Source organism: Bos taurus, chromosome X (genome assembly GCF_002263795.3).
Source record: "Bos taurus isolate L1 Dominette 01449 registration number 42190680 breed Hereford chromosome X, ARS-UCD2.0, whole genome shotgun sequence".
NCBI lineage: Eukaryota > Metazoa > Chordata > Mammalia > Artiodactyla > Bovidae > Bos > Bos taurus.
Window position 1 is genome coordinate 99,222,289 of NC_037357.1, and position 27,857 is coordinate 99,250,145.

Sequence of the window (27,857 nt, forward strand, 5' to 3'; positions counted from 1 at the left end):
TTGAATGCAGTGGAAAGCTTATTTCAGGATTTAAGAAATATTTGCATCACTTTTAAGGAGATTATTAAATTCTAAACAGAGCCAATTTAAAAGCCTTTTTATTGAACCAAGAGTGCAAGTAATGAAAACCAATTTTGTAAAGTTAAAAAAAAAAAACACAGTGAAGCTCTTAATAATAATTGTTTTTTAGCTCCAAATTGCTTCACTCAATACATTTTGTTTCTGAGTAAAACTTTTCTTTCCTCTTGGGAACTCCTTAACCAGTCCCAAAGTTATACAGTAATTGAAGTTGTTAACTACTCTGCCAAATGCAGATCATCTACCTGGGAGTTTGAAACACTTTTTAAAACTCACTAATACTGCTCCTAATATGGAAACATTTGTGAATGGTTCTAAAAATTCCTGCAGATTCACTTCAGTTTTTTTCCTCAAGTTAAGTTAAAGTATTATTACATTTCTTATGTTTTTTAGATATAACATTTCTAGTCCCACTGTATTCTTATGAAATGATTTCAGAGTATCTGGACTGTTATATTCTCTGTCTCCATCATTGGATCTGTAGACACTGGATCTTGCCAGGGGGATTTGCAGCTTTTTTTTTTGTACTTTGATGTATTCCTTGGCATTTTTTTTTTTAAATAAAGAAAATGTCTCACTTTTATAAAACCCATATGTCATTGTGCATGCTAAGTCACTTCTGTCGTGTTTGACTCCGTGTGACATCATGGAATAGCCCATCAGGCTCTTCTGTCCATGGACTTCTCCAGGCAACAGTAGTGGAGCAGGTTGTCATGCCCTCCTCCAGGGCATCTTCCTAGATATGTTATTACTTGCTTTAGAACATTTACTTTTTGTGTTTCAGGTTCAGTTCAGACAATAAAGGCCTATTCTACTGTATGCTAAGATGCATTTGAGTCAGATGGAGTTTCTTCTCTTATGCAGCTTTCAGCTCAGTTGGAGAGAGAAACACACATATGGATAAAAGCATGTATGCTGGTGATCCATGGAAGAGACCATGGGAACAGAGAAGTTCTCCTGGGAGAGAGAGCCTGGGTATGACAAGGACAAGTAGTAAATGACCAGGAGACTAGGGGTAGGAGAAGCAGAGACCTAGAGATAAGAGAACCCTCTTACACTGTTGGTGGGAATGTAAATTGGTGCAGCCATTATGGAAAACAGTATGGGGGTTCTTCAGAAAACTAAAAGTAGAACTACCATATGATCCAGCAATCCCACTCCTGGGCATATACCCAGACAAAATAATAATTCAAAAGACACATATACCCCAGTGTTCATAGCAGCACTATTTACAATAGCCAAGACATGGAAATAACCTAAATATCCATCAACAGATGAATGGATAAAGAAGATGTGGTCCATATATACAATGGAATGCTACTCAGCTATAAAAAGAATGAAATAATATCTTTTGCAGCACCATGGATAGATCTAGAGATCATCATACTGAGTGAAATAAGGCAAAGACAAATATCATATGATATCACTTATATGTGGAATCTAAAATATGACACAAATGAGCATATCTATGAGACAAAAACAGACTCATGGGCACAGAGAACACAGTTGGGGTTGCCAAGGAGGAGAGAGGGATGGAGGGTAGAAGGATTGGGAAAAAAATGGGGTTTTTGAGTCTTGTTGCAAGTCTCACTGATATTGCTGGTAAATAATGTGCTGGGCACAGTTGGTGTGGAAAGATACTAGAGAGGTATCCAAAGACCAGCTCAAGGAAACCTCCCTTGCTATTCTAGGACTTGATACACATCCAGGCTTTATCTATGTCCACTAGTGGTGTATTTTAAAGAATATCTACTGTCTAATATTGTCAGAAATGGAAACACATATCTTTTTCTGTACATTTAAATACACTGCATGTACATAGCATCTTCCCTTAGCCCCACAGCTGTCTTATTTTGTTCTATATCAACTTATCATGGGCTTTAGCTTTACTGAGTTCCCCTAAGGCCTAAAATGGGTTTCCCTGGTGGCTCAGCAGTAAAGAATCCATCTGGCAATGCAGGAGATGTGGGTTCGATCCCTGGGTGGGAAGATCCCTTGGAGAAGGAAATGGCAACCCACTCCAGTATTCTTGCCAGGAAAATTCCATGGACAGAAAGAACCTGGCAGACTACAGTCCATGGGGTCACAAAAGAGACAGACACGACTTAGCAGCTAAAACAACAACAAAGCCTAAAATAGTCATTGAGAATTTTCTCCTCTACCTTGTCATGATGTATCATTTGTTCAGTTTGTTACTAGATTCAATTTTCTAAGATATTTTTCTTTATTTTAAAAATTTATTTATTTTAATTGGAGGCTAATTACAATATTGTAGTGGTTTTTGCCATACATTGACATGAATCAGCCATGGGTGTACACATATCCCCCATCCTGTACCCCCTCCCACCTCCCTCCCCATCCCATCCCTCAGGGTTGTTCCAGTGCACTGTCTTTCAGTGCCCTGTTTCATGCATCAAACATGGACTGGTCATCTATATCACATATGGTAATATACATGTTTCAATGCTGTTCTCTCAAATCATCTCACCCTTGCCTTCTCCTACAGAGTCCAAAAGTCTGTTCTTTATATCTGTGTCTCTTTTGTTGTCTCAAATATAGGGTCATTGTTACCATCTTTCTAAATTCCATAATATGCATTAGTATACTGTATCAGTGTTTTTCTTTCTGACTTACTTCACTCTGTATAATAGTTTCCAGTTTCATCCACCTCATTAGAACTGATTCAAATGCATTCTTTTTAATAGCTGAGTAGAATTCAATTGTGTATATTTACCACAGCTTTCTTATTCATTCATCTGCTGATGGACATCTAGGTTGCTTCCATGTCCTGGCTATTGTAAACAGTGTTGTGATGAACATTGGGGTACATGTGTCTCTTTCAATTCTGGTTTCCTAGGTGTGTATGCCCACCAGTGGGATTGATGGGTCATATGGCAATTCTATTTCCAGTTTTTTTAAGGAATCTCCATGCTGTTCTCTGTAGTGTCTATACTAGTTTGCATTCCCACCAATAGTATAAGAGAGTTCTCTTTTCTCCACACCCTCTCCAGCATTGATTGTTTGTAGACTTCTGGAAACCAGCCATTCTGACTGGCATGAGATGGTACCTCATTGTGATTTTGATTTGCATTTCTCTGATAATGAGTGATGTTGAGCATCTTTTCATGTGTTTGTTAGCCATCTGTATGTCTTCTTTGGAGAAATGTCTGTTTAGTTCTTTGGCCCATTTTTTGATTGGGTCATTTATTTTTCTGGTATTAAGCTGCTTGTACACTTTTGAGATTAATTCTTTGTCAGTTGCTTTGTTTGCTATTATTTTCTCCCATTCTGAAGGCTGTCTTTTCACCTTGAAAAAGCTTTTAAGTTTAATTAGGTCCAATTTGTTTATTTTTGCTTTTATTTCCATTACTCTGGGAGGTGGGTCATAAAGGATCCTGCTGTTATTTATGCCAGAGAGTGTTTTGCCTATGTTTTCCTCTAGGAGTTTTATAGTTTCTGGTCTTACATTTAGATCTTTAATCCATTTTGAGTTTACATTTGGGTATGGTGTTAGAAAGTGTTCTAGTTTCATTCTTTTACAAGACCAGACCAGTTTTCCCAGCACCACTTGTTAAAGAGATTTTCTTTTCTCCATTGTATATTCTTGCCTCCTTTGTCAAAGATAAGGTGTCCATAGGTGCGTGGATTTATCTCTGGGCTTTCTATTTTGTTCCATTGATCTATATTTCTGTCTTTGTGCCAGTACCATACTGTCTTGATGACTGTAGCTTTGTAGTATAGTCTGAAGTCATGCAGGTTGATTCCTCCAGTTTCATTCTTCTTTTTCAAGATTGCTTTGGCTATTCAAGGTTTTTTGTATTTCCATACAAATTGTGAAATTATTTGTTCTAGTTCTGTGAAAACTACTGTTGGTAGCTTGATAGGGATTGCATTGAGTCTATAGATTGCTGTAGGTAGTATACTCATTTTCACTATATTGATTTTTCTGATTCATGAACATGGTATATTTCTCCACCTACTTGTGTCCTCTTTGATTTCTTTCAGCAGTGTTTTATATTTTTCTATATGTAGGTCTTTTTTTTCTTTAGGTAGATGTATTCCTAAGTATTTTATTCTTTTTGTCACAATGGTGAATGGGATTGTTTCCTTAATTTCTCTTTCTGTTTTCTCATTGTTAATGTATAGGAATGCAAGGGATTTCTCTGTGTTAATTTTATATCCTGCAACTTTACTATATTCATTGATTAGCTCTAGTAATTTTCTGGTGGTGTCTTTAGGGTTTTCTGTGTAGAGGATCATGTCATCTACAAACAGGGAGAGTTTTACTTCTTTTTTTTCCTATCTGGATTCCTTTTATTTCTTTTTCTGCTCTGATTGCTGTGGCTAAAACTTCCAAAACTATGTTGAATAGTAGTGGTGAGAGTGGGCACCCTTGTCTTGTTTCTGACTTTAGGGGAAATGCTTTCAATTTTTCACCATTGAATACAATGTTTGCTGTGGGTTTATCACAGATGGCTTTTATTCTGTTGGTATGTTCCTTCTATGCCTGCTTTCTGGAGAGTTTTTATCATAAATGGATGTTGAATTTTGTCAAAGGCTTTCTCTGCATCTATTGAGATAATCATATGGTTTTTATCTTTCAATTTGTTAATGTGATGTATCATGTTGATTTGCACATATTGAAGAATCCTTGCATCCCTGGGATAAAGCCCACTTGGTCATGATGTATGATCTTTTTAATATGCTGTTGGATTCTGTTTGCTAGAATTTTGTTGAGGATTTTTGCATCTATGTTCATCAGTGACATTGGCCTGTAGTTTTCTTTTTTTTTTTTTTTGTAGTATCTTTGTCTGGTTTTGGTATTAGGATGATGGTGAACTCATGGAATGAGTTTGGCAGTTTACATTCCTCTGAAATTTTCTGGAAAAGTTTGAGTAGGATAGGTGTTAGCTCTTCTCAAATTGTTGGTAGAATTCACCTGTGAAACCTTCTGGTCCTGGGTTTTTGTTTGTTGGAAGATTTTCGATTACAGTTTCGATTTCTGTGCTTCTGATGGGTCTGTGAAGATTTTCTATTTTTTCCTGGTTCGGTTTTGGAAAGTGATGCTTTTCTAAGAATTTGTTGATTTCTTTGAAGTTGTCCATTTTATTGGCATATAGTTGCTGATAGTAGTCTCTTATGAGTCTTTGTATTTCTGTGTTGTCTGTTGTGATTTCTCCAATTTCATTTCTAATTTTGTTGATTTGATTCATCTCCCCCACACCCTCCTTTTTTTGATGAGTCTGGCTAATGGTTTGTCTATTTTATTTATCTTTTCAAAGAACCAGCTTTTAGCTTTGTTGATTTTTGCTATAGTCTGCTTTGTTTCTTTTTCATTTATTTCTGCCCTAATTTTTATAATTTGTTTCCTTCTACTAACCCTGGGGTTCTTCATTTCTTATTTTTCTAGTTGCTTTAGGTATACAGTTAGGTTATTTATTTTATTTTTCTCTTGTTTCTTGAGGTAAGCTTGTACTGCTATGAACCTTCCCCTTAGCACTGCTTTTTCTGAATCCCATAAGTTTCAGGTTGTCGTGTTTTCATTTTCATATGTTTCTATGCATATTTTGATTTCTTTTTTGATTTATTCTGTGATTTGTTGGTTATTCAGAAGTGTGTTATTTAGCCTCCATTTGTTTGTATTTTTAATAGTTTTTTTTTTTCCTGTAGTTGACATCTAATCTTACCATATTGTGATCACAAAAGAGGCTTGAAATGATTTCAATGTTTTTGAATTTACCAAGGCTAGATTTATGGCCCAGGATGTGATCTATCCTGCAGAAAGTTCCATGTGCACTTGAGAAAAAGGTGAAATTCATTGTTTTGGGGTGAAATGTCCTATAGATAGCAAATAGGTCTAAATGGTCCATTGTATCATTTAAAGTTGGTGTTTCCTTGCTAATTTTCTGTTTGGTTGATCTATCCATAGATGTGAGTGGGGTATTAATGTCTCCCACTATTATTGTGTTACTGTTAATGTCCCCTTTCATACTTGTTAGCATTTGCCTTACATATTGCAGTGCTCTTATGTTGGGTGCATATATGTTTATAATTGTTATATCTTCTTCTTGGATTTATCCTCTGATCATTATGTAGTGTCCTTCTTTGTCTCTTTTCAAGGCCTTTATTTCAAAGTCTACTTTTTCTGATAGGAGTATTGCTACTCCTGCTTTCTTTTGGTCTCCATTTGCATGAAATATGTTTTCCCAGTCCTTCACTCTCAGTCTGTATGTGTCCCTTGGTTTGAGGTGGGTCTCTTGTAGACAGCATATATAGGGGTCTTGTTTTTGTATCCATTCAACCAGTCTTTGTCTTTTGGTTGGGGCATTCAACCCATTTACATTTAAGGTAATTATTGATAAGTATGAACCCATTGCCATTTACTTTGTTGTCTTGGTTTCGAGTTTATAAACCTTTTCTGTGTTTCCTGTCTAGAGAAGATTCTTTAGCATTTGTTGAAGAGCTGGTTTGGTGGTGCTGAATTCTCTCAGCTTTTGCTTGTCTGTAAATCTTTTGATTTCTCCTTCATATTTGAATGAGATCCTTGTTGGATACAGTAATCTGGGTTGTAGGTTTTTCGCTTTCATCACTTTAAGTATGTCCTGCCATTCCCATCTGGCCTGAAGAGTTTCTGTTGACAGATCAGCTGTTATCTTTATGGGAATCCCCTTGTGTGTTATTTGTTGTTTTTCCCTTGTTGCTTTTAATATTTGCTCTTTGTATTTGATCTTCATTGATTTGATTAATATGTGTCTTGGGGTGTTTTGCCATGGGTTTTTCCTGTTCTTCAACTTAGGTGGATATTTCTTTCCCTATTTTAGGAAAGTTTTGAACTATTATCTCCTCAAGTATTTTCTCATGGCCTTTCTTTTTGTTTTCTTCTTTTGGGACTCCTATAATTTGAATGTTGGGGCATTTAACATTGTCCCAGAGGTCTCTGAGGTTGTCCTCATTAATTTTAATTCCTTTTTCTTTTTTCCTCTTTTCTTCATTTATTTCCACCATTCTATCTTCCACCTCACTTATCCTATCTTCTGCCTCGGTTATTCTACTGTTGGTTCCCTCCAGAGTGCTTTTGATCTCAGTTATTGCATTATTCATTTTTGATTGACTCTCCTTTATTTCTTCTAGGTCTTTGTTAAACATTTCTTGCATCTTCTCAATCCCTGTCTTTAGTCTATTTATCTGTAACTCCATTTTGTTTTTAAGATTTTGGATCATCTTTACTATCATTATTCTGAATTCTTTTTCAGGTAGACTCCCTATCTCGTCTTTTGTTTGGTTTGGTTTATCATGTTTCCTTTATCTGCTGATTATTTCTCTGCCTTTTCATTTTGTTTTGATTGTTGTGTTTGGGATCGCCTTTCGGTAGACTGGAAGTTTGTTGTTCCTTTTTATTGTGGAGGTTGCTCCCTGTGGGTGGGAGCACTCCTTGATGAGTGGCTTGTCAAGGTTTCCTGGTTAGGGAAGGTTACATCTGTGTTCTTGTGGGTGGAGCTGGATCTCTTCTCTCTGGAGTGCAATGAAGTGTCCAGTGGTGAGTTTTGGGGTGTCTATGGGTTTGGCATGACTTTGGGCAGCCTGTATTTTAGTGCTCATGGCTGTGTTCCTGTGTTGCTGGAGAATTAGCGTGGTATGTCTTGTTCTGGAACTCGTTGGCTCATGGGTGGAGCTTGATTTCAGTGTAGGTATGGATGCTTTTGGATGAGGTCTTGTTGATTAATGCTCCCTGGAATCAGGAGTTTTCTGGTGTTCTCAAGTTTTGGATTTAAGCCTCTTGCCTCTGGCTTTCAGTCTTATTCTTACAGTATCCTCAAGACTTCTCCATCCATACAGCACAGATAATAAAACACCTAGGTTAATGGTGAGAAGATTCTCCATAGTGAGGGACACCCAGAGAGGTTCACAGAGTTACATGGAGAAAAGCAGAAGGAGGAGGCAGATAGAGGTGACCAGGAGCAGAAGAAGAGGAGTCAAAAGGGGAGAGACCAATCTAGCCAGTAATCAGTTCCCTAAGTGTCTCCACAGTCCTGAATATCCAGAGAGATTCACAGAGTTAAGTAGAGAAGAGAAGGGGGATTGAGGAGATAAAGGTGACCTGGGGGAGAAAAGGAAGAGTCAAAGGAGGAGAGAGCAATCAAGCCAGTAATAACACCCCTAAGTAAATATGGGTACTGAAGAGTAGATTCTTAAAGGTACAAAGTTGGTAACAAATACCCAAAATCTAGAGTAGAGGGTAGCCTCTCAAAAATACAATATTAGAAATACAAAACATAAGCAATCATAAAAATTATAAAAAACATATATATGAAATTTCAGTTTAAAATAGGGTCTTTTTTGCAAGGTAATAGTAGGTTATAAAAATGAAAATTAAAGGAGTAATAAAGAACTTAAAAAAATGATAATAGTAAAAATATATCTAGGAATTTCTCTGGAGCTGTTGAGGGCAGTGTGGGGTCAGTTCAGTTTCAGATAGTTCCTTGTTCCAGCTTGTACTTCTCAAGGTCTATAGACTCCTTCCAATGCTCTGTCAATGTTAACTGCAGGGTTTTAATCTGTTGCATGTGTCACTTCCAGAGCAGTTCCCTCTTGTTTTTTTATTTTGGCTTCCTCTGTTTCTAAGTCTCTTCAGTGTCTAATTTCTGCCCTGACACAAGGGGACAAAGGTGGTCACTTATTTAGGCTCACTTGTTCAGTTGTGTTGTGGGGAGGGAGGAACACTACAAACAAATATCACTGGCATGTGTGAAGAGTGCTTGCAGTATATGGACCACACTGGGTTTGCCTCAGCTCACAGCGTTTTGTGCTTTCCTGGTCTACACTGCTCAGGCTCCAGGTTGCTCTGCAGGGGTACTGCCCAAAGTGGGCCTTGCATTTTGTGCACTTCCCAGGTCTGAGTTGCTCAGATTCAGGTTTTCGGGTACTTCACAAGGACACAGACTCAGTTGGGTGTGCATTTTGTGCTCTTCCCAGGTCCAAGCAGCTCAAGTGACCAGGTGCTTGGCTAGTGTACTGTCCCAGGTGGGCATCTTAATCACCTTCCCAGTCTGGGCCGCTTGGGTTCCAGAGCCAAATACATAAATATTTTTTTAAAAAGTGTATGTTGGACCCTTTCATGCTTTTCTACATGCCTCTTTCCTTATCTCTCATTTTATTTCCCAGCCCTTAATGTCTTTGTGTTGCATTCTGGGAAATTTCCTGAGAAATGTCTTTCAAGTCACCAGTCCCTCTTCAAATATATCTAATTCCTTCAATTGTCCATTGAGGTTTTTAATTTTAGTGATAACATTTGTCATTTCTAGAATTCATATTTCAATCATTCCTTATCTGTTTTCTGTAGTATTTCTGTCCTCAAATTTGTATCTTTTTACTTTAAAAATTGCTTTAACACATTTATTTTACAGTGTTTATTTGTGATATGGTTCTAAGATCTGTTCTATTTCCTTGCTTTATCACTCCTATGATTCTCTCACTTAGAGAAGAAAAAAAAGAAAGAAAAGGCAACTCTACATAGAAGGGAAATAAATCAAAGTAATGTTTACACAGGTGGTGCTTGTGATAAAGAACCTGCCTGCCAATGCAGGAGACCTAAGAGACACGGGTTTGATCCCTGGGTTGGAAAGATCCCCTGGAGGAGGGCATGGTAACCCACTCCAATATTCTTGCCTGGAAAATCCCATGGACAGAGCAGCCTGGAGGGCTACAGTCCGTAGAGTCATGAAGAGTGGGATATGTTTGAAGTGACTTAGCATGCATGAATGAGTAAAGTGATGCATAATTTGGTAACTGGGTGGCAAGGGAGAGATTAACTTGCTATAAGAAATGGAGAACTTTTATAAAAATATCAGGAAAGAGGACACTTCTTTGGAATTTCAACAATATCAGGAAAGAGGACATTTCTTTAGAGTGTCAACAAATATGTTTATGTGACTAAGTACTACTTTCTCAGCCTCTGATCTTCCCATTTCTAACACAAGATTTAAAACAAAGTGGCATTCTATTGAACACCCAGTATCTGACTGCTATAATACTAAATACTTCACATATATTTTCATGTAATTATCATGACCATCTATTTTACAGATATGCAGTTTTCCCTGAGAACACCTAGCTAGTGACAGAGCTGGAATTTGAACTCAAGTCTTTCTCTTAATCTTGTCACTTCTATCAAGTCACTTGACAGTGTTAAGATAATAGCAGCAGTAAAAGGGTCTGTTTTCTAAGATTTATTCTTCAGATCTATGCTTTGTATCATTTGTAAACTATCAGAGAACTCATTTTTAGTTTCAACAGCTATTTCTTGGCCACCCAATCAAGTACTCTTACCTGGAAAATCCCATGGACACAGGAGCCTGGTGGGTTACAGTCCATGGGGTCACAAAGAGTCAGACACGACTGAAGCAACTTAGCACGCACACACACAAAGGATTGCACTGTGTATTCTGTCCTTGGTACTAACATATCCTTTAAACTCCCCTGACCATGAATATCAAAGAAGTGGAACTGGACATTGCTTAACAGATAGTAAGAGGTACAGGTGTGTAGCAGTTAAGCACAAAGGCGCTGGATGTGGACAGCAGGGATTTGAATTCTACTTCTATCACTTGACAGCTGAGTAACTTGGACAAGTTGCTCTATATTCTCATTTATGGAGAATGAAGTAAGTTTGCTCTTATATCTCAGACATATAATTTCTACCTCCCCCCTACCTCCCCCTAAAAGCATATGGGGCTTCCCTGGTGGCTCAGTGGTAAAGAATCCACCTGCAATGTGGGAAACATGGGTTCGATCCCTGGGTGGGGAAGATACCCTGGAGAAGGGCATGGTAACCCACTCTAGTATTCTTGCCTGGAGAATTGCCATGGACAGAGGTCCCTGGTGGGCTACAGTTCATGGGGTCACAAAGGGTCAGACACGACTGAGTGACTAAGCACACAAAAGCATACCTTCCCTCTTTGTACCTTACCCCTTAGATTTAGGCACTTTCTTCTACTGCTACTTGTCTCATTGCCCCTGGAGCCCTTCCATGAAGAGTTTTGAATCTAACCGTCTTTTCAGTTCCTCGGCCATCACATTTTATCTCAATCCTGGATTACTTTAAGGCTCCCTCCTTTTTGGCTTTGCTCTCAAGCTTTTTCTCTTTTAATTCACCTGGTCTTTTCTCTGCATAATATAACTTGAATATTTCCTGCAATTTTATGATTCTTTGTTATTACATTTTTTTTCTTTTTGTTTGTTTTATTTTTTTCCTGATGGTAAATAACAAAAAATGCATCCCCTATAGAACAGAGAAAATTAAAGACAGTCAAACTTTCCCTAGGACATAACTAGTATTAACAATTTGGTGCACATTTTATTTAATATTATACATAACTATGATTAAAACTGGGTGCATATTTTATTTAATATTATACATAAGCACTATGAACATGTTTGTGCCTAGTTCCTCTATTAACAATTTGTGTATATTCTATGTAATATATGACACAACCACTATTAACATTTTGGTACACATTTTAGCTAATGTTGTGTATAAGTGTATAAAGGTTTTCAGCATTATCATTTAACCATATATGTTGTTGACATATTTCCATGGTAGTATTATAGATGTATATCAATATTTTTTAAAAATTTGTTTTTTATTAACTACTGATTGAACACAAAAGACTATTTATAAAGCATGCATAAGATAAAAAGAATTTTCATGCAGTGGACACTCATGTTGATATCACTCTGTTTAAGAAACAGAACATTGTCATGTTACCTTTGAATTCCTGTTCCCTTCTTCCTCAGTTGTAACTCTTACCATGTATTTCCTCTTATCATATTCTTACTTTTCAGTCTAGCTTGCATATATGTTTGTATACCTAAGCAATAAGTTGCTTTTGTGTGTTTTTGAAATTGACGTAAAAAGATCATTCTGTACGTTGAAATTTGATTTCCCCCCTCTATTCTATGTCTCTTTTGGGGTTGTTAAGGAGAATTGGCATCTTCATGATATTGAATCTTCCAGCCCATGAACGTAATATATATCTTCATTTATTCAAGTCTTTTTAAAATGTCTTTCAATGTAGTTTATCATTTTCTCCCTAAATGTCTTGCTTATCTTTTGTTAGATTTATTCCTAGATAGATATTACTTTTTGATTTATTCTAAATGGTCTCTTTAGAAGTTAGCTTTCTAGCTCTTTGTTGTTGGTAGATAGAAGTGCAATTGATTTTTTTAAAAAAATGAACTGCTTATTTAACACCTGGAAACAGAAAAGCAACATATTTATTGTTTATGAATACTTATAGCTGTAATGAATTTTTATAAATTTGGTTGGAAAGATGGACACAACCTTCAGGATGTGTTTTTTGGAGAGGCAGAGGGAATGAGATTGAGGAGAGGCAGAAAGAGGACATTAATAGTATCTATAACATTTTATTTCTTTATGAAGGAAATAGAACTAAATATTATGGTTTGTTAAGGCTGCATAGCAGGTGCATGAGTGATTGTTTTATTATTCTTTGTGCCTTTTTGAAATAGGTCATAATTTTTAAAAATTAGATACACAATATTAATTATGTTTTCAAAATAAATCACTTTCATGATGGATGACCTCAGAATCTATTAATTCTATTGATTATTCTAAATTGGACCTTTTTTTAGAGTGGGAGTTGTGAGCTGAACGCAAGCTCCATGTGTGATTGTTTTTTATGCCTTATAATTAAGTAAATCAACCAACAATGAAATGCCAAAGATTTTACATGAGGATCTGGATTTCTGAATTCTCTCAGAAAGTTAGAAAATCTGACAACACTGTGTTTTCAAGCAGTAAATAGCTAATTAGGTATGAATAAGTAGTGGCTGCCTGGTGACTGTTTATTATGAAAAATTTCAAATATTTTCAAGATAGAAAGAAGAGCATAAGAGCTCCCTGATATCCATCATCAAAATTCAACAATTATTGACTCATGGCCAATTTTGTTATATCTATTTTTGCTGATCCATGGGTTATTTTGAAGCAAATCCCAGACACTGTATTATTTCATCCTTAAATACTTTAGTTATTATTGTTGTTTAGTCGCCCAATCATGTCTGACTCTTTTGTGATCCCACAGATTGAGATTTTCCAGGCAAGAATACTGGAGTGGGTTGCCATTTCCATTCTCCAGGGGTCTTCCTAACGTAGGAATTGAACCTGAGTCTCCTGCATTGCAGGTAGATTTTTAGTATTAATCTCTAAAAGATAAGAACTTTAAGAAAATGTAACCATGATTTTATTGTTGTACCTAAAAAATTTAGCAGTAATTCTTTAATATAATCAAATACCCAATCAATATTCAAAATTTCTCCATTTTCTCAGCTTTATTTTACTGTTTGCCCAAATAAGAATTCAATTAAGGTCCTTACACTGCATGTGCTTGATATATTTCTGAAACCTCTGGGAGCTTGTAGTAAAGCTTATATCCACACTGTCCAATAAAATTATCTGTGATAATAAAAAATGTTCTATATCTGTGTATCCAGTGTGGTAGCTACTAGCCATAACATGGCCATTGAGCACTTGAAGTGTGACTAGTACAACTGAGGAAATGAATTTCTAATTTTATTTAAGTTTAAATAATTAAAGATGTTTGCTTATAGTTTATTAAAAGAAAATTCACATACCACAAACTTCACCCTTTGAATTGTAACAATTCAGTGACTTTTAATATAGTCACAAGTTATACATTGATTACCACTAATTCTAGCACATTTGTGTCATCTCTAAAAGAAACCCATTCACAATCACTACCCATTTCCCCTGCCCCCAACCCTCAGCAACCATTAATCTACAGTCTTTCTCTATGGATTTGCCTATTTGGATATTTCATATGAGGAACTTTTACAATATATAGCCTTTTGTATCTAGCATTTTTTACTTCACATAATGTTTTCAAGGTTGATCAACTGATGCATTAATGCATACCAGTTAATTTATGTAATTTGATGGCCATATAATGCTCCATTGTATGCATATACCATAGTTTGCTTATCTTTTCACCAGCTGATGGACATTTGAGTTAGTTCTACTTTTTAACTCATATGAGTAATGTTATGATGAACATTCATTACAAGTTTCTGTGTGGACATATGTTTTCAATTCTCCTGAGCATAATACCTAAAGATAGAATTTCTGGATCATATGGTAACTCTCTGTTTGACTTTTATGAAGTGAAGTCGCTCAGTCGTGTCCGACTCTTTGTGACCCCGTGGACTGTAGCCTGCCAGGCTCCTCTGTCCATGGGATTCTCCAGGCAAGAATACTGGAGTGGGTTACCATTTCCTTCTCCAGGGGACCTTCCTGACCCAGGGATCGAACCCGGGTCTCCCACATTGGAGGCAGACGCTTTAACCTCTGAGCCACCAGGGAAGCCCTAGAAACTGTCAAATAGTTTTCCCCATCAGAAATATATGCAAGTTCCAAATTTTCCACATCTGCATCAACACTTGCTATTGTCCATCTTTTTGAGTGTAACCAATTTAGTGTGTGGTTTTGATGTCCATTTCCCAAACAACTAAAGATAGTGAACATTTTTTCATGTGTTTATGGCCATTTGTATATCTTCTTTGGAGAAATATCTATTCAAATCCTTTGCCCATTTTTAAACTGGGTCACTTTTTTTGGTTGAATTGTACAAGTTCTGTATATATTCTATATATAAGTCCTTTCACAGATATATTATTTTCAGATATTTTCTCCCTTGCTGTGAGTTGTCTTTTCATTTTCTTGATGATGTCCCCTGAAGCATGAAAGTTTTAAAATTTGATGAAAGCAATTTATCTATTTTTGTTGCTTGTGCTTTAGGTGTCATACCAAGAAAACCATTGCCTAAACCAAGTCCAAGCTTTACTCCTATATTTTCATTCAAGAGTTTTATAGTTTTAATTCTTATATATAGTATTTGGTCCATTTCAACTTAATTTTTGTTTATGGTGTGATGACCATGTGTTAGTGTGTAACAGGGGAACGAACTCATTCTTAGGATATGGAGACCCAGGTTTTGCAGCACTATTCATTGAAAAGATTATTCTTTCCCACAATGAATTGTCTTGGCACCCTTGTCAAAAATCAATTGGCCATAAATGTAAGAGTTTATTTCTGGACACCCAATTTTATTCCACTTATCTGTATATGACCTTTATACCAGTGACACACTGCCTTGATTATTGTAATTCTGTAGTAAGTTTTGAGTGACTTCACTTTCACTTTTCACTTTCATGCATTGGAGAAGGAGATGGCAACCCACTCCAGTGTTCTTGCCTGGAGAATCCCAGGGATGGGGGAGCCTGGTGGGCTGCCGTCTATGGGGTCGCACAGAGTTGGACACGACTGAAGCGACTTAGCAGCAGTAAGTTTTGAAATTGGGAAGTGTGAATCTTCCAATTTTGTTCTTCTTTTTTTATTTTATTTTTTAACTTTACAATATTGTATTGGTTTTGCCATATATCAACATGAATCTGCCACAGGTATACACGTGTTCCCCATCCTGAACCCTCCTCCCTCCTCCCTCCCCATACCCTCCCTCTGGGTCGTCCCAGTGCACCAGCCCCAAGCATCCAGTATCGTGCATCAAACCTGGACTGGCGACTCGTTTCATATATGATATTATACATGTTTCAATGCCATTCTCCCAAATCATCGCACCCTCTCCCTCTCCCACAGAGTCCAAAAGACTGTTCTATACATCAGTGTCTCTTTTGCTGTCTTGTATACAGGGTTATTGTTACCATCTTTCTAAATTCCATATACATACGTTAGTATACTGTATTGGTGTTTTTCTTTCTGGCTTACTTCACTCTGTATAATAGGCTCCAGTTTTATCCACCTTATTAGAACTGATTCAAATGTATTCTTTTTAATGGTTGTCCTTTGTGTTTCCATGAGAATTTTCAGATCAAATTTTCTGCAAAAAAAAGCATTTTAAATTGTTAGTGATTGCATTAAATTTTTATATCAATTTGAAGAGCATTGTGATCTTCCAAATCTTAAGCCTTCCAATCCATGAAATTCATATCTTTCCATTTACTCAGGTCTCTTTTAGTTTCTTTCACTGATGTTTTGTAGTTTACATGTCCAAGTCTTGTACTTCTTTGGTTAAATTGATTTCTCAGTATTTCATTCTTTTTGATGCCACTTTAAATGTTAAATTAGCTTTCAAATAGTTCATTGTTAATGTATAGAAATACAATTGATTTCTGTGTGTTGATCATGTATCCCTGAGAGCAATGTTGAATGGAGTGGCAAGAATAAACATTCTTGTCTTGTTTCTGATCTTAGAGAGTGAGCATCTAATATTGCACTGTCAGATATGATGTAGCTCTGTGTGTGTGTGTGTGTGTGTGAGAGAGAGAGAGAGAGAGAGAGAGGCTTTTATTAGATTGAGGAAATTCCTTCCTATTCCTAGTTTGTCAAGTGTTTTTATCAAAAAAGGCTGTTGCATTTTGTCAAATGCTTTTTCTGTATCTATTGAGATGCTTATGAAGTTTTTGTTCTTTATTTTATTAAAATGATACGTTACGTCAAATTTCAGATGCTAAACCAACTTTGCATTCTTGGAATAATTCCCACTTGGTCATGATGTATAATCCTTTTTATACATTTACTGGATTTGGTTTGTTAGCATTTTGCTGAGGATTTCTATATCTCTATTCTTAAGGGATATTCATAAATTTTCTTGTGATATCTTTATCTGGTTTTGGTGTCAGGGTAATACTGGCCTAATAGAATGAATTAGGAAGTGTTCCCTTCTCTTCTATGTTTTGGAAGAGTTTATGAAGGATCGGTGCTAATTCTTCCTTTAAATGCTCAGGATGAGGACATGAAATGTGGATATAACCCAAGGGAGCACAAAATAGTGAAAAGCATCAAGCTTTAGGATCTCAGAGCAATGGGGCAGTGCTATTTATGAGGACATCAGGACAAGGGAGACTTGAGAGGCAAGGCTTCAGTGGAGGAGAAAAGGAAGTTCCTGCAGAAATACTGTCAAAGGTACTCCCTCCTGCTGCCAAGGGCTCTTGTGTCTTGTAGAAAGGCTCTAGACTGCACGATGACCTCATTCCTCAAAAGAAATTCTCCAACCAGGTATATCTTTCCTTTTTCACAGGCTAGTTTGGGCTTGCTCAGAAGTGTTAGCTCTGCTGGCCTCCCCTGTGCTTTCTTTATCCATGGGTGTGTGTAACACAGATTCTTTGAACATCAATAGCAGTGCTTCCCCAGGACTGGTCCTGACATGCCCCAAAGTGTTTTCAGTTACTTCAGGGGGATTCTCAGAACTGGTTTACTTTCAGTTTATTTATTTGTTTAAAAAAGATGCATGCCATTTCAGATGTTCCTTTGTGGTAGATGTGTCAGAGGAGGAGGAATTGGAAGCTAGGTGTCATAGAAAGAAAACAAAGCTAGAAGAAAAGTTACAAGTTACAGAAGACTGAGAATCTTTGATCTGAGGTGTTTAGAAGTATTCACTCTGTCCTAATCACTGATTTATCCCAGTGTTTGGAAGAAGTCCTGACACATCAGAGTGGATGCTCAGTAAATATTTGCTAAATGGAAAACTGGTCTTCCTAGGTGGCTCTAGTGGTCAAGAGCCCAACTGGTAATGGAGGAGACCTAAGAGATGCAGGTTTGATCCCTGGGTGAGGAAGGTCCCCTGGAGAAGGGAAAGGCCACCCACTCCAGTATTCTTGCTGGAGAATCCCATGGATGGAGGAGCCTGGAGGGTTACAGCCCATAGGGTTGAAAAGAGTCAGGCTCAGCTGATGCAACTTTGCATGCATGCACACAAATGGAAAACCTTTGAATTAATGAATCTAAGACTCTATGTGTTTATAGGAGACAGTATGTGGGAAGTACCTATAGAAGTACAAAAGTGAAGGAATCAAAATGCTCAGAGGAGATAGCACATGTGAACAACCAGGGCAATAGATGGATGGGTGTGTTAGACTCAGGCCCTAGATTTTTTGGACAGATTTGATTTAAGATATTTTGTTCTGTTACTTCCTTAAGAGAGTCATTCTTATTACACTTGCTTTTCTGTTTGGAAAATATCCTCCCTTAGAAGACAGAGACCATCTGCATGTGGACTGTGTGAGATGTGGTGTATTAAAGAGGACACTGGACTTGGAATCAGAAAGTAAGAGTTCCAGCTCTACTACTTGCCCCACAGAAACATGTGTAAACACACAGGGCAGCAGTCGTCCATGAATAAGAGTCAGCCAACACAGGAAAAAGGGAAAATGAACATCAAAGGGTAGAATTGTTGTTTAAGGACCCTAAACTAAGTATTTTAAAAATAATTAAAGAGAAAATAAGTGAGAGAAATTATAAGAGAAGGATCCCACTTTTAAGAACATATAGATTTAAAGAGAAGAAGGGAAACTTCTAGAAATAAAAGTATATTTATTTAAATGAAAGTTTCCGTGTATTGGTTATAATCACTTTTAAAACATTTAATATTATTTGGTAAAACTGGAGATACTCAGTTGTCTTAAAGAAGTTATAAGTACAAAAGTAAGCACTAGAAAAAAAAATCACAAGTCTTCCTGAACACTAAGAGAATTTATAAATTACAATAGCAAAGAAAACACATAATGAAGGGAAAAAACCAGTTACATGGATATACCTAGAGAGTGTCATACAGAGTGATATAAGTCAGAAAGAGAAAAATGAATATCATATTTTAATGTATATATATGGGACCTGGAAAAATGGTATGTGCTGTGCTGTGCTAAGTTGCCTCAGTTGTTTCCAACTCTTTGTGAACCTGTGGACCATAGCCTGCCCGGCTCCTCTGGCCATGGGATTCTCCAGGCAATAATACTGGAGGGGGTTGCCATGCCTTCCTCCAGAGGATCTTCTGGATGCAGGGATTGAACCCACAGCTCCTGTGGCTCTTGCATCGCAGGCAGATTCTTTACTTCTGAGCCATGGGGGAAGCCCAGAAAAATGGTATAGATAATCCTATTTGCAAAGCAGAAATAGAGATACAGATGTAGAGAACAAATGTATAGATACCAAGGGGGAAAGGGGAAGGATTGGAGGAACTTGGAGATTGGGATTGACATGTATACACTATTGATACTATGTATAAAATAGATAACTAATTAGAACATACTGTACAGCACGGGGAACTCTACTTAATGCACTGTGATGACCTGAGTGGGAAGAAGTCCAAAAGGGAGGGGTTATATGTATATATATGGCTGATTCATTTTGCTGCACAGTAGAAACTAACAACATTGTAAAGAAACTATACGCCAATGAAAACTAATTGACAAAAAGAAAAACAGTAAATATACATGGTACACATGGTGATTACAATATAAACTAGTACATTAGAGTTGAGATAAAAAATATGTCCTATCAATGTGTGAGGGCTTCCCTGGTGGCTCAGCTGACAAAGAATCCGCCTGCAATGCAGGAGACCTGGGTTTGAGACCTGGGTTCAGTCCCTGGGTTGGGAAGATCCCCTGGAGAAGGGAAAGGCTACCCACTCCAGTATCCTGGCCTGGAGAGTTCCATGGACTACAGTCCATGGGGTTGCAAAGAGTTGGACATGACTGAGTGACTTTCACTTTCACTTCATCAATGTGTGAATAGGCTTAGACAGTACATTTGCTTTAAAAAAAAGTGTGAATGGGCTTAACTCACCTACTAAAAGAAAAATATTTTCTTTAAAAAAATAATTTTAGTTATTTATTTTTGGTTGTGCTGAGTCTTTGTTGCTACACGGGCTTTCTCTAGCTGCAGAGAGGGCTACTCTTGGTTTGAGTGTGCAAACTTCTTATTGAGGTGGCTTCTCTCATCGTGGAGCACGGCCTCTAGGGTGCACGCATTTCAGGAGTTGCAGCACGTGAGCTCAGTAATTGCAGCACCCAGGCTCTACAGCAAAGGCTCAACAGTTGTGGCACACGCGCTTAGTTGCTCTGTGGCATGTGGGGTCTTCCAGGACTAGGGATCGAACTGATGTCTTCTGCACTGGCATGGAGCCATCAGGGAAACCTGAAAAATATTTGCAATATGGCTTAAAAGCAAGACTCAAATGTATGGTGTATGGAGATACATCCAAGTTGAGTCATACAGGCTAAAAATAAAGACATGGGCAAACGGAAATAACAAATAAGTGGGGATTTTGATCCTTGATATCAAATAAAGTAGAATTCAGGCCAAAAATAATTAAATGTGACAGAAATAGATAACTTATAATGCAAAAAATCCAATTTCATAATGTTAAGTATAACATTTATAAATCTTTAAAAATCTTTTAAAAGCAGAAACTATAAATGCAAGATGATACAGATAGAAATAGATTGCTAGTAGGAAACTTCAACAGGTCATTCCTAGTGCAGAATAGATCAAGTGGCAGAAACATAAGGATACAGAAAAAGTAAACAACATAATCAATAAAATAGATCTCATTGATCTATAAGGAACTTTAGGACCTAATAATAGTGAGTATGCATGCCTTCCTTCTTAACTGCACATAGAACAGTTACAAAAATCCATCAAATATTAGGTCACAAAGAAAGCTACAGTAGGTTCTATATAATGGAAATATTACAAACAACACTTTATTATCACAGTGAAATAAAACTAGAATAAAAAAGTATGAAAACACTACATATCAGAAGCTATTGGATACATTTAGAGATCAGAGGAAAGATTCATACACTTAAACACTTACATCAATAAAATAACAGTGAATGAATTGTATCAACTTAAAAAGTGAGACAAAGAACAAGAAATGCACTGAAAGAAAGCACAAGGAAGAAAAAAATAAAGGTAAGAGTAGAAAATTAGTGAAGATTAGGATTAGAAACCAATAGGTCAGAGTAATCAAAATTCTGGTTCTTTGAAAAAAGTTACAAAATATATAAACCACTGGCTACATTAATCAAATGGAAATAGGAGAAGCACAACTACAAAATAAGAAAGACAAAGAAGAAATAGACAAGGATGGAGCAAAAAATTTGAGTGTGGGCTACAAATGGGAACAGAACGAAGCAGTTCAGTTCAGTCGTTCAGTCATGTCCAACTCTTCAAGACCCCATGGACTGCAGCACGCCAAGCTTCCCTGTCCTTCACCATCTCCCAGAGTTTGCTCAAACTCATGTCCATTGAGTAGGTGATGCCATCCAACCATCTCATCCTCTGTCATCTCCTTCTCCTGCCTTCAATCTTTCCAGCATCAGGGTCTTTTCTAATTAGTCAGTTCTTTGCATCAGATGGCCAAAGTACTGGAGCTTCAGCTTGAGCATTAGTCCTTTCAATGAATATTCAGGACTGATTTCATTTACAACTGACTGGTTTGATCTCCTTGCAGTCCAAGGAACTCTGAAGAGTCTTCTTCAACACCACAGTTCAAAAGCATCAATTCTTCAGTGCTCAGCTTTCTTTATAGTCCAACTCTCACATCCATACATGACTACTGGAAAAACCATAGCTTTGACCAGACGGACCTTTGTTGGCAAAGGAATGGTCTCCGCTTTTTAATATGCTATCTAGGTTGGACATAACTTTCCTTCCAAGAAGAAAGTGTCTTTTAATTTCATGGCTGCTGTCACTATCTGCAGTGATTTCGGAGTCCAAGAAAATAAAGTCTGTCACTGTTTCCATTGTTTCCCCATCTATTTTCCATGAAGTGATGGGACCAGATGCCATGATCTTTGTTTTTTGAATGTTGAGTTTTAAACCAGCTTTTTCACTCTCTTCTTTCACTTTCATCAAGAGGCTCTTTTGTCCCTCTTCACTTTCTGCCATAAGGGTGATGTCATCTGCATACCTGAGGTTATTGGTATTTGTCTTGGCAATCTTGATTCCAGCTTGTGCTTCATTCAGCCTGGCATTTCACATGATGTACTCTGCATATCGGAGAAGGCAATGGCACTCCACTCCAGTACTCTGCATATAAGTTAAATAAGGAGGGTGACAATATACAACCTTGACGTACTCCTTTCCTAATTTGAAATCAGTCTGTTGTTCCATGTCAGGTTCTAACTGTAGCTTCTTGACCTACATACAGGTTTCTCAGGAGGCAGGTAAGGTGGTCTGGTATTCCCATCTCTATTAAGAATTTTCCACAGTTTGTTGAGATTCACCCAGCCAAAGGCTTTGGCGTAGTCAAAATGAATGAAGCTGACTATTTTTCAAATGAGTAACAAAAGTAACATAATCACTCTAAACAGGGAGGGGAGAATTAAAGTGGGGAAACACCCAAGTTATTTTGGTACACAGTATTTTGACTAAATACATTGAATAAAGGAAAAAAAAAAAAAACTGAACGCCTATATTGAACTTTGGTTAGTAAGCTTGTTTTCACAATGATATGAGTTAGCTGTTCTGTAACCATTTTGCGGGGTCTTACTATTTTGAAGGTAATTGGAATCAGACTTCTTACAGTTTGAGAAGGGCGTTATAGATGTGGAAAGGGGAACTCGAACACGTACTCTATTGTGTTGACTGAAACTGGACATATCAGTATAAACTCATGGGTTTTAATATCTATCTGTCTATCCAAAGACAGAAATTGAAATAGATGAAGCTATCTGTGCCTATCTATAGCCCACCAGGCTCCTCTGTCCATGGGGATTCTCCAGGCAAGAATACTGGAGTGGGTTGCCATGCCCTCCTTCAGGGGATCTTCCCAACCCAGGGATTGAACCTAAGTCTCCTGCATTGCTGGTGGATTCTCTACTATCTGAGCCACCAAGGAAGCATATCTACCTATATCTACAGATATCTCAAATATCTTGTAATGGCAGAGTACAAAGAGGTGCTTGAAAAATGGACAAAAGGACAGAAGAGTCAGCTTAGAGGGAGTTTCACTGACTAAATGTAGGACATTTTTTACATCAAAATAAATAATAGTAACATATTATAATACACTGAATAAAACAAGAGTCTATAGAACATTCTGATATAAATGAATGAATAAATAAATAATTAGGAAAAAATTATTGCTTGTATTAGAATGCCAGCTAAAATCTGTAGAAGGAATGGTGGAGTTATATCCTTTGGCCATCACAATAGTAATAAATGATGTGGGCAAAATAATCAATTGACACTAGTAATTTAATGAGTAACTTGGTATTTACATAGTTCCAAATGATCTCCTGACAGAATTCTTACTAATTAAAAAAGGCAAAAAAAAAAAAAAAAAAAAGACACTACAGTGGAGAAACTTGGTATGCAGTACCTTAACCAAGTGACTGAAGTTAACTTCACCATTGATGGTTAAAATACACATTATGCACCTGCTCCTTTGATGACTGAGAAGGACACAGACTTTCTCTTGTGGTGTTCCTGGTAAAATGCCATAAACAAAAAGCTAGTAATTTGTGATGTTAGATGAGATCTCGACCAGATATTTTAAACTATTTTTTAATTTTTGCTAAAAAGAACATTTTGGGGACAGTTGACAATATTTACATTAAATATTTATAGTGAGAAAAAATATTTTATTAATTAATACCAACTTTATAATTTTGATTATTGTACTTTAGTTATATACGAGCATGTTTTTGTTATTAGGAAATATAAACTGTAGTATTTAGGGGTAAAAGGTATGATATCTGGTGTTTACTCTAAAATGGAAAACTTGTGTATACAGAGCGAATGATAAAATACATGGTAAAACAAAAAACAATTGGGGAAATTTGGGTGAAGGGTAAACAGGAGTTCTTTGTACTATTCTTCCAACTTTTCTATTGGTTTTGAATTATTTCAAATTTAAAAAGTAAGAAAAAGAAACATTTAAAAATATTTGTAAGAAGATATAGGAGAATAATTTTGTTCTATAGGAATTTTTGAATTCATGTACAAAGCACAAACCATAATGGGAAAGAATTATCTATTTAAGTAGAGTAAAATGACATATTCATGTACAATAAAGAAATCTATAAATGGAGAAACCAAAACGCAAATGATGAGAAAATATTTGCTATGCCTAAGATTCGTATCCAGAAGATAGTTTTAAAATTACAAATGATCAAATAGAAAAATCAGCAAAGGATATGAATGGACGAGTCACAGAAGAAGATAACAAGCCTGTGAAAAGATGACTAGCTGCACTAGGAATTAGGGAGAAACAAATTAAAATAACAGTGGCATACCATTTCATATTTATTCAAATGATTGTTCAAAATGACACAATTTGGTAATAACTTTTGTTGAAAGGATGTAGATGAAAGGGGACTTTCTTAATTGGTTTAAAGATTCTGGAGATCTAGTATAGTTGAATGTGTGAACAATTCCACCTTTAGATATGTAGCCTAGATAATCTCCAAAGAAACAGGAGAGGGTTGCTCTCTCCAGCATTGATAACTAGTGAAAAATTGGAAAAAACCTCATAGTCATCAACAGATGACATCAACAGATGGATCAGTGATTTGTGGTATAATCATACAATTCGTTTAAAATGAATGAAACAGCTACATGTGTTAAGATGTAGAAATCTCAAAAACAAAATCTTAGGTGAAAAAAGCAGGTAGCAGAAATTCATAGGGTGAAATTTATAAAGACAGAAAATCCATAATGTATATTTTTAAGGAATAAGAAGAGAGAGAAGAGAGTTACTGCCCTGGGAGAATTGGTGGGCATTTGAAGAGGGTCAAGTAAAGGCGTGATTACATTGCAGTACCACAAAAGCCACCATTAGAACGGGCAGCTAATAACTGGCGAGTGGAGAAGGTGGAGGAACGCTTCCCGGAAATGGCAAAGCCTTCCACACGTCTCTCCCCCACTGAACCAAGCCCTGAAAGACAAGAAGGGGTTACCCAGGTGAGAGATGGCAAGGAAGGGTGTTTCCAGCAGATAGTGAAATTTGCAAAATCTCAAAGGCCAGAGACTGTAGAGTTTGGTTTAGAAACTGTCAGTGATTCCTCGGAGCTGGAGTAGAGGAACGGGGCAAAGAAAGGGATGGAGGGCGTTCGTGGGCACCTACTGACATAGGCTCTGACCAGGCTAAGGAATTGGCCTGCCTCGTGATAGCTAGAAGAATATTGAAGCTGAAGAGTAACAGGTGCACCATGAATTATATAAGAGGATGGCTCTGGAGGCAAGATTAGTTGTTTTGTTTCTGTTTTAAAAGAAAACCAGACAAGAAATAATAGGGTCTCGACTGAGACAGAGGATGTGGTGGCTGAGAGTTACCCGGAGTGTCCAACCAGTAGAGTAGGACTCGGGGAGGGAGTAGCTGTAGGTGTGGGGAGAGGAGCCGCTGGCTTGGGTATCTTGGGTGCCTGATGGAGTGACAGAGGCCACTTTTTGTGCCACCTGACCCCGCCCTTGGCCACCATGACTGCACCAGGAAGGAGCATCTTAAAAAATGTTTCGTTCAAACGGAAAAAAGTACAGAGGAAGAACTGAGGATGATGGTTACCGCTAAATGGATTTTCTTGGTGGTAGTGGTGGTGGGGGGCGGGATGGGAGACGCTTGGGGTTTGTGTGGCTTGGGATTCATCCGGAACGTTTTAATTACAAAGTAAAAGCTGATGTAAATGTAACGTGCACTGGTGTTACATTTCTGTGAGGACACGGGTGTCATTTTATTTTCTGCACTCTTCTGTATGAACTAAATTTAATAACCAAATGGCGAGAAACAGAAATCTGCAAGAAACAGAGGAGCTTCAGTGCAGGAAGGGCTTTGAGCTCTATCAAAGGGTTAAAACAGCAAGCAGCCGGGGCGGGGAATGGTGCGGTAGACAGCCTTTGTGTGTGCACAACGCTTGTGGAGAGAAAAGCCTCCGGGGAGACCGGTACCCGGCTAAGTGGGTGGGGTGGGCGGGGGGAGGCGCCCGCGCGGAGCTTCCGCCTAGCCCCGCCCCGGTCCCGCCCCGAGCCCCCGGCCCGCGGAAGCCCCTCCTCCTTCCGTGACACTGTCTCCGTCTCTAGGTAACGTGGAGTGGGGGTGAGGGGGGGCTCAAACAAAGCGGCCGAAAGGTGGCCGCTGCCTGCTGACTTCTTTTCTCGGACCCTTGACCCTCGGACGCTCGAAGCCATGGCCCTACCGCTGCTGCCTGGCAACAACTTCAACCGTAATGTGAGTAGAGAGGGCACCCGAGGTCAGAGGTCCCAGCCAAAGTTTGGGGTCCAGGTGTGGCCACTACCTTGGCCTCCTAACGCTGCTTCGCCTTCTGTGGATTGGGCACAGCTTGGGTCAAACTTTGTAGGCTCTTGGGCTACCTCCCCTTCCTCTGTCCAGCTGCATCTAGATGCTTTCCCTACATTAGATACAGAAGTAGAGTCCTTATAGATGCTAAGACCCTCGCAGGTAGGGTTGATGATAGTCATCGATGAGCGTTGAAGGTGTGCCAGGGGCTGTGCTTTAAACACCTTACACGGCATTAGATGCTCCCAACAGCCCTTTGTATCAGCTATTTATTTTTATTTTTTTAATATAAATTTATTTTAATTTTTAATTCCTATTTTACAGTCGAAGAAACTGAGGCACAGAGCGATGAGTCAGTCACTCACTGGCCAGAGCTACACAGTCTCAGTGGTGAAGCTGGGTTTCCTCCAGGCAACCGGTCTCCACAGCCCAGGAACCTAATCACTCTCCTTAATACCCTTTGTCAAAGAGTTTGTTATTAAAGTGAAGAAACCTGGCACTCTCAAGGCTGGTAGGGGGCGGATAAGGGTTCCACTGGCCTATAAAGTTTGATCCTAAACGTTACAGAGAGCAGGATCCAAACTTGTAGTTCTTTCTTCATTTAGGATTGGGAATGGTTCATTTCAAAACAAGACTGAAAGTACCAAACAACACAACATTAAAAACCCTGAGCACGCAAGAACTTTTGCCAATAAATACCATCTTCTTTAATCCAGAACAGAAAAATGATTCAGGTTTTTGTTTGCACTGGTCCCTACTCTTTACTTGGGTTTTCCAGATGTATCTGTAAGAAGGGAAATTGATGGAACCACTCAAGGTATTTGTGTAAACCTCTGGTAAGTTTAGAAAACAGGCTGCAGATTGAAGCATTCGACTTTATGGATGCTGAACAGTGTCTGTATCCAAGTTGTTGGCCCTAAGGTGCTAGTTTTCTTGTAGCTTCAGGCCAGTGCATTCTTACCCCTGCAGGTTGGCTGGTCAGTTCAGCTTGTTTCTTGACCACGGGTTTGTGCTTTCTCGGCTGATGGATAGAGGCTGGCCTTCCATCCTAATGTTGCCCTTCGGTAAGATTATTGTTGTTTAGTTGTGTCCAACTCTTTGTGACCCCATGGACTGTAGCCTGCCAGGCTCCTCTGTCCTTAGGATTTCCCAGGGAAGAATACTGGAGTGGGTTGCCATTTCCTACTTCAGGGGATCTTTCTGACCCAGGGGTCCCACCCACGTCTCTTGTGTCTCCTGCATTGGCAGGTGGATTCTTTACCACTGAGCCACCTGGGAAGCCCTTGGTAAGATTAAGCCAGTCACAAATTAAGTAAAACCCCTGAAAGGCAGGGCATGAAAAAGGATTCCAGAAATAAAGAAACATGCTGTGTAAAAGTAATTCTAATCAAAGTTGAATGTAGAGCCCACAGCTTTGGACATAGCAACACTTCAGATCCTCAGCTCTCACATACAGTGATTAAGAGTGGGAAGAACAGTGGTTGGATGAGATATTTTAAAATCTGTAAGGCTGTACTGAGTGTACTTTTGCTTTTTTAAAGTTTTTTTTTATTGTGAAGTATAACACATGTACAGAAAAATGCACAATGAATGCTTATAGAATGGATATCAAGAAGGAAAATATTACCAGGACTCCCAAAACATCAA

General features: G+C 38.0%; 1 protein-coding gene across 5 annotated transcripts in view; it reads left to right on the plus strand.

Annotated features, from left to right (window-relative positions):
• Window positions 1–24,787: 24,787 nt before the first annotated feature.
• EFHC2 (EF-hand domain containing 2) overlaps window positions 24,788–27,857 on the plus strand; it is a 241,688-nt gene continuing 238,618 nt past the window's right edge. For 3 of the 5 annotated variants that reach the window (XM_002700201.5, XM_059883805.1, XM_059883806.1), the window contains exon 1: window positions 24,788–24,880. In XM_002700201.5, the coding sequence (XP_002700247.2) occupies window positions 24,812–24,880 (69 nt within the window). In that variant the 5' untranslated portion in view covers window positions 24,788–24,811. Of the gene's footprint in view, window positions 24,881–24,921; window positions 26,142–27,857 lie in introns of those variants that run through there. The other 2 variants (XM_024988511.2, XM_059883804.1) reach the window with 2 other exon arrangements.